This window comes from Rhinatrema bivittatum, chromosome 3 (genome assembly GCF_901001135.1).
Source record: "Rhinatrema bivittatum chromosome 3, aRhiBiv1.1, whole genome shotgun sequence".
Classification (NCBI taxonomy): domain Eukaryota; kingdom Metazoa; phylum Chordata; class Amphibia; order Gymnophiona; family Rhinatrematidae; genus Rhinatrema; species Rhinatrema bivittatum.
In genome coordinates, this window is record NC_042617.1 from 158504121 (window position 1) to 158519285 (window position 15165).

Below are 15165 nucleotides of genomic sequence, written 5' to 3' on the forward strand. Positions count from 1 at the left end.
ACTAAGTCAAAACTAATACTACAAAATGATTCAATAACAGTTTTTCCAAAGCTCTGCTTCTGGCATGATTTTCTCCTCCACCTCTTTTCAGTCTCCTCTGTCTATTTCATTTTCTTTTCCAGTGGGATAATTCTCAAGCAGACTTGTGTGACTAAGTTCGCTTTGAAAACTGGAGCAGCTTAGATGCGTTTTTGCTGCCCAATTAAGGTGGGTTATTTGAAAATCACTTCCAAAATGTAATTTTGAAAGCCATTTCCACGCTTTACTCACAAAAATGGGCTTTTGGAAATATGCCCTCCCTATGTGCAGATAACTTACACACATAGTGCCACTACACAAGTAACTTTACCCGCTGTGAAGAGAGGCTTCCTGGAGGCAGGGCTGGGGAGAGGCTTGCATTCGTAATGCACTAACGAGAGCAGTTAGAAAATTATCACCAACACACTTACAGAATACACAGTACCTCGACAAGTGGAGTAAAATATATTAGAAATATATAAAATAACAGGGACCTTACTTTATCTAGCAGCTTGATTACAAGATCCTCAATGAACATCTTGTGTGATGTGTTCGATCCATCCAACAAGCAAAGGAATTTCACAGCACAAATTCTCACGTAATGGTCATCCCTATTTGTGCTAGATTTTATTTTTTTTATGGAAAAGGAAAACAAAATGAAAATGTACATAGTTCAATACTACTACATATTTTAAATGATAAACTGGCCATGACATTAAATTCAATTTTTGAAACACCCTCCCCTCAAACAAAACCCCCCCATCACACTTCATTCCCTCAGTGCAAAAAGTTCAAATGGTCATAAAAATTCCTTGTATTCATGAAGACAGTTATTTCATGTGTTTGTCATTAAAGGCCTCTGCAATAAACTTTAATGCATAAGTTAAGACCCATTTGTGCATAGTAAAAATAGCATGCTAACTAATAAGGCATTATCGTGCACCTTAAAATGCTCCAGAAAAACATTAGCATGAACATGCTAAAATTAGAGTGTCTATGCATGCAAATGAAGGACCATGTGCAAAAAAGACTTTAGCATGTGCAAGGTAAACAGCATTGTAATCTCTTCCTCTACACTATTTATTGTGGTCTGCATTTATTTATTGTAACTATCAAGCTAATTGACTTTTTATGTTATTGCAATTTTGTTTTATGTTTTAATGTTTTATTCGTTTTATGTCTTTATGTTTTTATGCTTTTACTATGTATGTGTTATGTATATCGCCTAGTATTTTCTCAGGCGATAAAGACATTTTAATAAAGAAAGACAAGTGCTCATTAAGGGCACACTATTTAATAAGTGCCTTGGACTGGGTGATAACTTCAAGATATCGAGAGAGCTCAGATAATTGCATACAAGGGGCTAAAAATGTACACCAGGTATAGAAATAAATTGTATCCATAGGCCCTTGAGGATAAATACATTTATCCACTCTTCTTTGACAAACCAAAACACAGCTGACACTTCTCAAGAATTTTTACACATATTCACACCATGAATATGTCTTCTCAAACAAAATGTTTCATGTTACAGAGCTTCTTCAAGCATTGCTCTATACCTCACAATGTATAAAGCACAGAAGGTTTCATAGTGATATGTAAATAACAGTCTCCAAAGTATTTGCCTGCTGCCCTTGCCATGATTAGTCTGGTCAATAAGCACTGCAGGCATTTAGAACATAAGAACATTAAGTTTTGCCAGCTGGATCAGACCAAGGGTCCATCAAACCCAGAATCTGATTTCCAACAGTGGCCAACCCAGGTCTCAAGTACTTGGCAGGATTCCTAAGTTTAATAGATTCCATGCTGTTTATTTCAGGGACAAGCAGTGGATTTCTCCACGTCCACCTTAATGTTTATGGACTTTTCTTCCAGAAACTTGTCCAAACCTTTTTTTAAACCCAGTTACACTAACATCTTTTATCACATCCTCCGGAGGCGAAGTCCAGAGTTTAATTATGCATTGAGTAAAAACGTTTTTTCTTCTATTTGTCTTAAATGTGTCATCTATTAACTTCATTACAAATCCCCTAGTCTTTCTACTTTTGGAAAGTGTAAACAACCAATTTGCATTTACATGTTCCAATCCACTCATTTTATAGATCACTAGCACATCTCCCCTCAATCAGCTCTTCTCAAAACTGAAGAGCCCTAACCTCTTTGGCCTTTCACAGGAGTATGGTTCCATTTCCTTTATTATTTTGGACACCCCTTTTCTGTACCTTTTGTAATTCTGTTTTTTTTTTTGTTTTTTTTTTTTTTTTAGATGTGCTGGCCAGAACTGACCATGAACAGTTTTTGTGGGGGCCCAGCAGCACTCAACTCCCTGGCTTGTTACAAAGGAGGGGAGGAGGGAGGTCAACTGACTAGCCAGTGGGCCCTCTAATCCTCCCTTCCCCCAGTATAAAAAAAAAAAAAAGGTTCACAGGACACCAGCAGGCAGGGAAGATATGAAGGTAAGAGAGAATGACAGAGAGAAGGTGATAGGAGAGATACACAAATATACATTTGAGCACTTAAAAACATAAATCCACTTTTATTTATACAAGGCAATAGGATACCAGAGGTCAAGGGTCATTGCTGTTTTTGACAGGGTTAGTGTGGCTAAACACCACTGCAGGTGTGCAGAGGTTTGATCATGAACAGTAGTCTGTCCTTCTGAAGCATCTATGAGCTCACCAATTGTTTTGGTTTGAGTGCATAGCTCATTCATGTGAGCTTTGAGGTACTAGCAGACTGTGTGGTCCAACAATTGCACTGGCTTCACAATATGATAATGGAGGAAAATGGTCAGATGCCATGTTCCTTTTGAGACAAGGTGGCAAGATTTTTCCCAGTGTTGCCACCTTCCATCACCACTCTTTGAAGATCCTTACTGACACAAAAAATAATAGTTCTTTTATTAGTAATCTGTTAATTATAATTTAAAATGGCACATTTCCTATAGACTGGAGTGTGGCCAATTTTACACCAATATTTAAAAAGGGTTCCAGGGATGATCCCAGAAAATATAATAACTGGGGATCCTGACATTGCTGGTAGAATGGTAGAAGCTATTCTTCAAAACAAAATTATAGACTGATATGACTTAATGGGGAACAATCAACATGGTTTCCCTGTACGTACCTGGATCAGTCCAGACCCTGGGTTATGTCACCAATCCAGCAGAGGGAGGCAGAGAAACGTTCTACAGACTCTGATGTATACTCTGGAGCACCACCTGCAGTCCATCAGTATTTCTCTGTCTCCCAGCAGAGGTGGATGTCCCTAACCCCTGCAGTCTGTGGTAGTTTGTTATTTTTTAGACAGGTAGTTTAGGAGTTAATTTTTTTTGTAGACTTTCTTTTTCTCTTGAAGAGAGGCTGTTCCTTTCATTTAAGTTATTTAAAAAAAAAAAAAAGGTTTATTTTCTTCTCAGCCATTCTCACTGCCTCCCGGGAGGTTGCCAAGTCCTGGGAGGCCTATCCCTCCTGGTTTTGAGGCTGCCGGAGTTGGGGAGGTTTTGAACCCAGCAACCACTCCTGGCAAGGGTGATACCGGGGGGCCAGGCTCACTCACCCTACTTGGAGCAGCTCCTGGGGTCCTGTTCGTCAGGTAAAAAAATAAATAAATTATTCTTGACAGCTGAATCATGGGTTATTTACCTTTGGTGCTCGGTGGGGCTGTGCCTTTGTTTTTTTTGCCGGAACTTCTATTAATTTCTTTTATTTTTATAGTTTGTTTCATTTCACGCTGGTTTTTTCATTGTAATGCTGCGAGGCGCGGCCTGCCGCACTTGTGGAGACGCACACATGCGTCTCTCCAGGGAGAGTCTCTGTTCATCCTGCCTCCCCAGGGGGGGAGGCTCGTCAAGTTTGCCGGTAACAAAAGGGACTCGGGCACTTCGCGCGACCCCAAAACCTTGGCCCAGCTGCTCTCCTGCCCCGGACTCATTTCCCTGCAGTGCTGGGACTGAGGCACTCTTATCTACTCTGAGGGTGGCGACACAACAAGCTATTCAGGGTGCTTCAGACCCGCCTCCACTGTCGCCACAGCAGACGGTCCCTGGGGGGGGACAAGCCGCGTGAAGCAGGGTCATATTTATCTGCTGATAGCGTAGAGGAGATTTCAGACTCTTCTTCTTCTTCTGCTTTTTCAAGGGATTTTATTCGTTTTCTTCACAAAGCTTACAAATCTAAGAAATTTCATAAGAAACATAAGGGTCTCTCTTCTGATCAGAAGTTAAGGCCACGCTCCTCTAAAAGGGCCAGATCTAAGGATTTGGGAGTGGGGTCAGCTCCGAAGTGTCCCCTTCGTCCGGGTCAGACAATTTTTTTCTTCTTCAGAAGATTCTGAACATGACTCTTTACCTATTCCGGACAAGTCCCTGCCGGAGGGGGATTTAAATGAAGATCCTGCTTTGGGTGCTAGTTCAGACCCTCATGTTGCAGATGGAGATGATCCAAAGTAGTCCGACTGTTTAGAAGAGAGGAACTTGGTCCTTTAATTCCAGCAATTTTACTGGAGTTGGGTCTAGAGGTTCCAGTAAAGGATTCTTGGATGGGTAACATTGACCCAGTGTTGCTTGGCCTTAGAGGTCCCACAACATCATTTCCTTTTCATCTTTCTCTCACTGACCTTCTCTATAGGGAGTGGGATACTCCTGAGTTGGGGCTTAAGGTAGCACGAGCCATGGAAAAATTGTATCCATTACCTGAGGAAGCTTTGGAAATTTTAAAATTTCCTAAGGTAGATGCCGCTGTATCAGCCGTCACTAAGAAAACAACTATTCCAGTAACTGGAGCAACGGCTCTTAAAGATCTCCAAGATCGTAAGCTGGAGGTTCAGCTTAAGTGAATTTTTGAGGTTTCTGCTCTTGGTGTGCGGGCGGCCATGCGTAGTAGCTTGGCTTTGCGAGCTGGACTAAGATGGGTCCAGGCTTTACAGAACAATTCTTCCCTCTCTGAAGAGGAAGTTGCACAGGCTGGTAGACTGGAAGCTACAGTTGCTTACAGTGCAGATTCCTTATATGATCTCCTTAGGACTTCGGCTCGCTCTATCGTTGCCTCAGTATCGGCTCGCAGACTTCTCTGGTTGAGGAATTGGTCTGCAGACGCATCCTCCAAAGCTCAATTAGGGGCTTTACCCTTTAAGGGAAAATTACTATTTGGTAAGGAATTGGAAGATTTAATTTTGTCCCTTGGGGAAAATAAGATTCACAAATTACCAGAGAACCTTCCTAGACCTAGTAGCTCTTTCTTCTCGCTCTCGTTTTCGGTCTAACAGAAGATTTTGTTCTTCTTGTCCGTCAGCTCCTCCAGCTAAACAGTCTTCAGGTAGACATCAGAATTGGTCTCAGTCCTTTCGTGGCCGCCGCTTTGGCAGACCTGGATCTTCCCAAGTCTCAGGAGGTACAAAGTCTGTCCAATGAGATAAGGCCGGTCCTTTCTCCGGTTCCCGTCATAGGGGGCAGTTTGTCTCTGTTTTACCGAGAATGGGCCAGATGTACGTCAGATCAATGGGTTCTATCAGTGAGAAATCAAGGTTACGCTTTAGATTTTGTTCGGCGGCTTCACCACCAGTTTCTAATTTCCCCGTGTTCTTCTCTACAAAAGCGTCTCATAATCCAAGACTCACTACAGTGTTTAAGCGACCTAGGAGCCATAGTTCCAGTTCCAACATCAGAGCATCGGAGAGGTCGTTATTCAATTTTCTTCGTTGTTCCCAAAAAGAAAGGAACCTTTCATCCCATTCTCGATCTCAAAAGAATCAACCGTTGTCTAAGGATTCCAAAGTTTCGGATGGAAACTCTCCGGTCTGTCATAGCTTCGGTACACAGAGGAGAATTTCTAGCATCTCTCGACCTCACCGAAGCTTATCTTCATATCGGCATTCGATCCGATCATCAGAAGTTTCTCAGATTTTGCATTCTAGGACAACATTATCAATTCAGGGCTCTCCCGTTCGGATTAGCCACAGCTCCCAGAACATTTACCAAGATAATGGTTGCAGTAGCCGCACAACTCAGGAAGGAAGGCCTGTTGGTACATCCATACCTGGATGACTGGTTAATTCGAGAAAAGTCGGAATTTCTTTGTTGTTATACAATCTATAGGGTAATCAGTCTTTTACAGTCTCTAGGTTGGGTGATCAACGAAGACAAGAGTCACCTATTGCCTTCCCAATCTTTGGAGTTTTTGGGTGCACGGTTCGACACTCGTCCTTCTGAAGCATCGCCTTTTCAAGCTTCAATCACAAGTTCGGGACTTACAGTCTATTCCTATTCCTTGTGTGCGGGATTACTTGATAGTTTTAGGTTCAATGACCTCTACTCTGGAGTTGGTTCCCTGCACCTTTGTGCATATGAAACCACTTCAGTCTGCATTGCTTTTATGCTGGAATCCAGTTTCGGAACTATACCACCTTCCCCTTCCTCTTACAGAGTCGGCTCGTTCCAGCTTAGATTGGTGGTTACAGCCAGCGAATCTACAACGGGGTTTACTTCTAGAGATTCCGGAATGGATTGTGGTCACTACTGATGCCAGTCTTTCAGGCTGGGGAGCGGTATGTCAGAAAACTTCTGTTCAAGGTCAGTGGTCCGAAGAGGAAGCGCAGTGGTTGATCAATTTGTTAGAGACCAGAGCGGTTCGTTTAGCCTTAATCGCTCTTCAACCTCTCCTTTGCGGGAAGTCGGTACGGGTTCTTTCTGACAATGCGACCAGGTAGCTTACATCAACTGTGAGGGAGGAACCCGAAGCTTACTGCTAGCTCAGGAAGCACAACAGCTGATCGCCTGGGCAGAACAACATCTGCTCAGCATCGCAGCCTCACACATTGCCAGGGTAGACAACATTCAAGCTGACTTTCTCAGTTGACATCATCTCGACCCAGGCGAGTGGGAACTGTGCGAGGAAGCCTATCAAATGATATGCAACAGATGGTCCACTCCGGCAATGGATCTCATGGCCACATTTCAGAATACCAAAGCCCCTCAGTTCTTCAGTCGCAGAAGGGAAAGAGGAGCGGAAGTCAAGTTGAGTACATTATGACGTCATGCCGTAGTGTTGCGGCATGCGGAATGTAGTAGCATGTGATTCAGTACGTTAGGGCGGGGGCCCGACGTACTAGTCTTAAAAAGGATTACCGGGGAAAGTTTGAGTATGTGAGTAAAATCATGGCGTAGTCACAAATTGTTGTGAGAAGATAGGTTGTAACCGGTTCCTTGTACGCCGCGCTGGGTAATCGGTAAGTGTAGAGTTGTGAAGAGATTCAGGGACGTAGTCAAAGCATAGTTGAATTTTATGTAGCTTCATGTTTAGAATGTGAATTTTGGTGTGTTATATAATTCAATTGATGAGATCTTGACGAGGAACTTTCTTTGGAAATGCTGTTTGCGGGTGGTCAGAAAGCTCAGAAATAATAGAAAAAAGAAAAAAGAAGATTGATGCAGTCTGGAGAATAATTTGAGTATAGACATCTTTGAGGTAAACATTTGGTGAACAGATATATATGGTGAGTGTGTCCTGAGTGTTAGGGTTTAAAATTAAAATTTACGTTTGGTTTTCTCAGTGGTTGCAGTCCCCCTGAGGAAGCAAACGCAAGTGAAACAGGGGCCGCTTGTTGGGGTCAGACCACATGAACATAATCAAGCTTAAAACGGAGATTTCTATAGAAAAGAATCACACGAGAGGAACCAGCATTAAGGAAAGATACAGATGTATTACGTATTTTAGTATTAAATAGATTGTAAGTGGACATGTCCACAGGGAATTAGCCATATGCTGTATTGTATGTACATTATAACATCATATAGATTCATTGTAAACATATATGCTGGCCTTATTGTGTATTCTGATGATTTTAAGGTGTGAATGAATGTGAGTGTGAGTATGGTTTCATGTTTTATGGACACATTCCTGAAGTTATATTGAAATTATGATAATAAAATTGCACACTTTTCTCTTACTTAGTGTTATGTGATATCATATAGAGAAAATAGTTCTTGTTGCCCAGTGAGTGTACCTTGTACGGTTACTATATTCAGCTGTTGCCATTTAGCTGTATAAATCATTTATCCAGCTTCATAGATAGCAGGATAAGCTATGGGCAGGCAGTGGGTGGATTGGGACGGCACTATTTATCTGGCCAACTTAGGATCTGATGCACAGGGATGGTACCTGATACCAGCGCACAGGCACACATGTACGCGTGTATGCTGGCTTGCACCAAAGGACATGGCCATATAATAACTTACACGCGAATGGTATAAAATAGGCTGTATGCATGTACATGTGTGCATAATTTTATATGAACGAGCGCATGTGCGGACAAATGGCACTTCTACCACGCAAGTGGAGGGATTTTAGTAGGCACGCATGTTGACGCAATTACCAGTTCCCCGGTTTGTTCCCAATTCACCCATGTAAGGGATAGGACTTCCTAACCCCCCCCCCCCCCCAGTTAAAAAGCCTTCCTTTTACCCTGTTAGCACCAACCCTTAAAAACCCGCTGACTAGCCTAGGATTTTTTATTTTATTACTTAGCAGAAGTAAAGTTACGTGGCAGGAGACTCCAGCGCACCTGTGTGAGCATACTTTGTGCACATTTCATGTTAAAGTCCCAGAGCGCCCATGTTCCGCCCCTTTTTTGCAACTGATTTGTGAGCATACTGGGAAATATGTAAATACTCTGGTGTCTTTTAAAACCCTCATGACACACACCGGCCGTACTGAATCTGGCCCTTAATCAGGTAAGTAGTGATATTTGTACTTATCCGGTTATGTTAACTAGATAAGTCAGACCTTCCATACAGCAGATCTAATTTAGCCGAATATAATATCCAGTTAAGCAGCACCAAATACGGTGATGTCCCATGTAAGATAACTGGCTAAGTTTTATCCAGCTAACTTACAGGAACAACAACCTTTGAATACAGAGGCCAATATTTTTTCCAAGTGCATAATAAACTTTACTTGGAGTGAGCTTTATTGCATAGATCCCCTAAATAATTAAAGATAATTGCTAGCAGCAGCAGATTGTGAATTTTCTGCAATGCTCTGATGCCCAGATTAAGGATTTTTGGACTGATGAAATGGACTAGCAAGAGTTAAATAAGAACTCTAAATCTGCAAGTCTCAAATTATAGTAATTAGATACTATGCCTTTTGCAAAAAGTCTTGCAATGTTATTTGCACAGCTTTTAGAAAGAAGTATTTTTCCGCTATACACTATACAAAAAATGAATGCATGCTGAATTAGTTAATTCATCTCTATACAATAATTTCTTTTGAAGGTGGTAGAAACTGAAGTTTTGCACAATATTCAACTTTAAGCAAACAAAATTAGTGGCACATGGAAAAAACCCTGTAATTTTTTGGCCTAACATTTATATCTGGCCAATAAAATTCTGGCTTTCTAGGTTAAAGATCTCAAGATATGAATAGGCTTGGTAGATTAGCAGCTTGTGCTCTGCTCTGCTAAGCAACAGCACAGCTAGGAACAACTTTCATCTCAGAATTTCTACTTAAGACCTGTGACAATAACAACTCTTAACATAGTACGATGACAATAAACTAAGGGGTAGATTTTAAAAGAAGCGCGATCAGCCTACTTTTGCTTGCGCATCAGACTCAAGCAAAAGTACGCTGGATTTTAGTAGATACGCGCGGAGCCGCGCGTATCCACTAAAATCCTGGATCGGCGCGCGCAAGGCTATCGATTTTGTATAGCCTGCGCGCGCCGAGCCGCGCTGCCTCCCCCCGTTCCCTCCAAGGCCGCTCCGAAATCGGAGCGGCCTCGGAGGGAACTTTCCTTTGCCCTCCCCTCACCTTACCCTCCCTTCCCCTACCTAACCCACCCACCCGGCCCTGTCTACAGCCCCCCCTTACCTTTGTCGGGGGATTTACGCCTCCCGGAGGGAGACGTAAATCCCCGCGCGCCAGCGGGCCTGCTGCGCGCCGGGCCGCGACCTGGGGGCGGGTACGGAGGACGCGGCCACGCCCCCGGGCCGTAGCCACGCCCCCGTACCCGCCCCCAAAACGCTGCCGACACGCCCCCGGAACACCGCGACGACCGGGCCCGCCCCCCGACACGCCCCCGACACGCCCCCCTCCGAGAACCCCGGGACTTACGCGAGTCCCGGGGCTCTGCGCGCGCCGGGAGGCCTATGTAAAATAGGCTTCCCGGCGCGCAGGGCCCTGCTCGCGTAAATCCGCCCGGTTTTGGGCGGATTTACGCGAGCAGGGCTCTGAAAATCCGCCCCTAAGCGAGTCTGATTGCTGTCAGTAGTTGGTCAATATTTAAGATTGGTCTATAAATAAAAAATATAGATGAAAAACAGAAACACACTGAAGGTTATGAACCAAAAGAATAGTCAGAGGAAATAAGAACTGAAGTCTTGCAAATGAGAAATAAAAAAAAAAAAATACAATTATAAAAATCGCATTTTGATACAATATTGTTGAATGCTTCAGTCTATGCTACAATCATGCAAGCCTTTGTTATCTCCTGATTAGACCATTGCAATTCCTTCTACAAAGTCCTCTCCAAAAAAACTCACCCACCATCAGCATCTCATCCAAAATTCTGCATTCAAGACCTTGCTCAAGGCTCGTAAATTTGAACCAGTCACTCCTCTGCTGAAAGTCCTCAAGTGCCTGCCAATCTCTCATCTTTACATCTTCAAAATTCTTCTGGTCCTGGCTTTCAAAGTTCTCAAGGGCCTGACCCACCGACTCTCCCTATATATCCCGGCTCATCCTTTACACACGCTACCTAATATCTGCCTAACAGTCCCGAGCTCCAAAGAAATCAGACTCATCTGAATAGGAAAAGGACCTTTCTTGGCTCAGTCACAACCCTTTAGAACTCCCTGCTTCTGGTCATAAGACGCTTGGCGGACCTGGTGACTTAGAAGAAGAACCTGAAAACAAGGTTATTCACAGAGGCTTTCGCCCTCAGCAAAGGGTGCTCCCGACCCCTTGCCTGACCTGGACATACACACCTTTCAACTAATTATCTGCATGAGGTTTGCTCAGTTTAGCCTCTCCCCCACCCCACCACCTTGTTCTTCATTTTTGTTTTAGATGGTGTTCTCATATGATTGTTTCCCAGTTGATATTCCAAATGATGATGCTCGGTCGATGCTTGTTCTGCATCTACATTGTAACATACTTTACAATGTAGATGACCTGCTGTAAGAGCATGTAATAAATAAACAACTAATTGATTTGACTGAGTGATATCTCAGGGCTAGACAAATCCCAAGCACCAGGTTGTTATAGCACCTAGAAACATTGTAGTGCCTACTGAAGCAGTTACCTCTCATCCCACTGCTCCCATCCCTCTCTCTGTTCCCCCTTTAACCAGATCTTCTATGGTGGAAACACAGTACAAGCGCCGCTCATTCCTAAAGATGTATGAGTGCATTTCGGGAGAGGAAGGATTGGAAGGTGAGGTTATAGATATCAATCCTAGTACTTTAATTTTTAGAGAGAGCTCCTAGTTCTGGACCAGATTTGTCCAGGTCTGCCATATAGCATGAAAAGCAGAAAATAAATCAAATAATATTAATAAATATGTTCCATTAAAAGGTGATTAAAAGGTTTGATCTGACCTTTTTTTTATTTATATTTTGATTTTTGGCAAAGCCCCAGAGGGCTTACAATTAATTTTGTACCTGGGGTAATGGAGACTAAAAAGTGACTTACACAAGATCACAAGGAGCTGCAGTGGGATTTAAATCCTGGTTTCAGTGGTTCATAGCCCACTGCTTTAAACAGTATGCTACACCCTCCTCATTTTTTAATGAGATATTTAATTCTCCTGCCTTGGCAATGGTTGCAATGTAATTGTAGCCTCAATAAGGTTAGGTAGCACATATTGTACAGGCTCTCATAAGCCTTATGCTCACTGAGGATACAATTTGGGCTTCTAAACTGTTTTAAAATATTTCTTGGTTTAACTTTTTTTTTTTTAATTCTTTATTTATGAAATTTATTTCTTTTACATCAAACAGAAAGTTTATATCATTTACATTCACAAGGTACATATCCATCAAAAACATCAATTTTAATATAAACATCATTTCTGTGAATCATTCTTTATAAAGTAATATAGGTTCTCAGGAGTCACTTATTGGAGCATGTTCCAAAAAGAAATTATCTTAAATAAAATTGCAGTATCTATCTTTTCCTAATTTCCTCAATAGTTAGGTAATATTGACCTCACTTTTACAGTTATCTAAGAATAACCTTAACTGCACAGGATCATAAAAAATATACTTGTTGTCCTTATGAGTAAACATACATTTGCACGGATATCTAATAGCAAGTTGAATCCCCAAGGATTTAGCTTCTTGCATGTCTACAAACTTTCTCCTTCTCATCTGGGTGTCTCTTGTGACATCTGGATAGATCCAGACTTTTTGTCCTAGGTATGTTTTATTACGATTACATAGGAATGTTCTTAATATTAAATCTCTATCTATTTCATGTACAAAGGATACTAACAATGTCCCCCTGAACTCAATTTGTTCTTCAGAAGGTGTTTCAAGAAACGCAGTTAATTCTGCGTCTATGTTTATATCAGATAATTTCACACCTTTCCTAGTCTCCTTATTTGGTTTAACTTTTTAAAATTTCTGTTTAAAGGGTTGTTAGTGTGTAGTGTATTTAAAATGTTTATAGTGCTTTAGAAAAATAGATTTGTCAAAGGTATTATTTAGATATGATAACAGCTTAGATCTCGAGAAAAAGTTACTGAACTGAGCAGTTAAAAGTCTAGCTATCTACTTGAAAGACAGGTTGGTATAAAAATATCTGCATAAAAATTATGGTCACTGGGGATATAACTTTAGCTTGCAAACTGAAAATGTTGCTTACTTTCTGATCCATGCTTTAACATTTTTCTAAGTTTCTGCTTAAAAGGTTTAAGATGAATTTTGAAAGCTTGGCGTGTGCATCAATAGGGGATGCACAAATAAGTTGGGCTTGCGTGTGCTGACCCTATTTTAAAGATCGCCCAGATACACACAAATACCATGGCATGCATTTCTCAAAAATTTTTAAAAAGGGGCGCGGGCATTGGGTGTTTCAGGGCATGGCCAAGAGAAGCATGCGTAAACACTTACGCGCCCCGGCACGTGCAGAGGTCCCCTCCGTGCAACTTTACTTCTGTCATGGATGATGTATCAGTCATAAAATAAAAGGACTGAACCATTTCTGAGGGGTTTAAGGGGTTTAATGGGTCTGGGGTAACTTGGGAGGAAGGGGTGTAGGCCATCAAAGCAGGGGGACCTAGCTTTTAATTGGATGAATTAGTAGACAAACTGGTCAACTGGGAATGGCATGGGCGCGTGCCCCTATTAAAATCCTCGACTTATGCAGTATGAGCTTGATTTGCGCGCCCCCCCCCCTTAAAATTTGGCACACATATGCGTGCGGCCCGATTATTTTATAACATGCTCGCAAGTTATAAAATAGCAGCACCCATGAGTGCGGGCCGATGCATGCACCCAAATGTGCACCTGCACGCCAATTTGAAAGTTACCCTCTCTGAGTGTAGGTTACATACCACAGGATTTTTCATTACGCTATAAATATAGCGGAATTTATTTATTTTTATTTACAATAGGGCACATATATCAACAAAAATAGATCATACTTTACATAGAGGGGTAGATTTTCAAAGGGTTAAGCGCGTAACCCCCGAAAACCTACCCCAAACCCCCCCTGCGCGCGCTGAGCCTATCTTGCATAGGCTCGGGGGCACACGCAAGCCCCGGGACGCGTGTAAGTCCTGGGGCTTTCCTAGGGGGGTGTGTCGGGGGCGTGTCGCGGCGGCGCGTCACCCGAGGCATTCCGGGGGCAGAGCCGCGGGCGTGGTTCCGGCCCGGGGGCGTGGCAGCGGCCTCCAGACCAGCCCCCAGACTGGAACCTGGCGCGCCGGCAGCCGGCCCTCGAGCAGGCGTAACTTTGGGAATGAAGGTGGGGGGGTGTAGATAGGGCTGGGGGGGAGTGGGTAGGGGAAGGGAGGGGAAGGGGAAGGGAGGGGAAGGTGGGGGGAGGCAGAAGGAAAGTTTCCACTGAGCAGCCTCAGAGGGAACGGGCAGCGCGCGCTGGGCTCAGCGCACGCAAGGTGCACAAACCTGCACCCCCTTGCACGCGCCGACCCCGGATTTTATAAGATACGTGCGTATCTTATAAAATCCGGCATACTCTTGTTTGCGCCTGGTGCGCGAACAAAAGTACGCGCTTGCGCTTTTTTATACAATGTACCCCAGAGGGTGCCAATATTATCCGGTAACAAATACACATTAAGTACTATTTGGTTTATGGCATGGAATTTACATTGATGAAATTCTCATGGGAGAGTATATGTTTTGCTATTCAACCTGTCGGTTTGTTGACTACGATTATCTAAGGGATACAATAATTTCCAGGTAGTATCTGGAGATTGTATGCTGGGTGCTCTATATCCGCTTATCCTTATTTATTTGCTTGCATCATTTTCTTTATCGAATGAAGAGCCATGGCCAGAAAAGGGGCGGGGGGGGCGATAGTGTGCACCCCGCCGTATCGCGGCAGTGCATTTTTGCCCGCCGCGGTTATGGCTGTGGCACACGGTATTACCCCAATAGTGCCCCTGCAGAAGGTGTATCTATATCCGACACTACTGCCGGCAAAAATGTGCAACATTATTGTCCAAAGCGCAACCGGCCCCCAATTTTTTTTTTATCTCGCCCAAACCCCTCCCCTTTCCCTTAATTACATTATATCACTGCAATGCAGTCGTTATCGCATGCGTTAGGGCATTATTGCACGTGATAAGGCCCTAACGCACGCGATAACGGCCCATCGTGTTTTGAAAAGTTACCCTGTTAATTTTCACAGTACTTAAGCTATCTTTAGAAAAGCAGATCTACCTAACTTAAAGGCATTTCTTCCCACTAGCTGCTTTTCTTATATAGATGTTTAAAAAGCAGCTATTTTTGCAGCTTTAATCATTTCAAAAAAGTGCTCTATGCCCTCAGTTCTGGGAAATTACAAGTGACAGAAGCAAAGGAAAAACTGCAAAAGCATTATGAAAAAAAATGTACACAGAAATAAAAGGGGACATACCATAGGAGTTGTGCAGTACAGTAACGATGGAGCTTTAGTCTTTGGATAA

The 15165-nt window shown here is 42.9% G+C and overlaps 1 protein-coding gene across 1 annotated transcript in view; it reads right to left on the reverse strand.

Moving 5' to 3' along the window:
* LOC115087120 (probable methyltransferase TARBP1) overlaps positions 1 to 15165 on the reverse strand; it is a 421872-nt gene that overhangs the window by 62971 nt on the left and 343736 nt on the right. The window contains exon 20 of the mRNA XM_029593877.1: positions 518 to 638. Coding sequence (XP_029449737.1) covers positions 518 to 638 — 121 coding nt within the window. The remainder of the gene's footprint in view (positions 1 to 517; positions 639 to 15165) is intronic.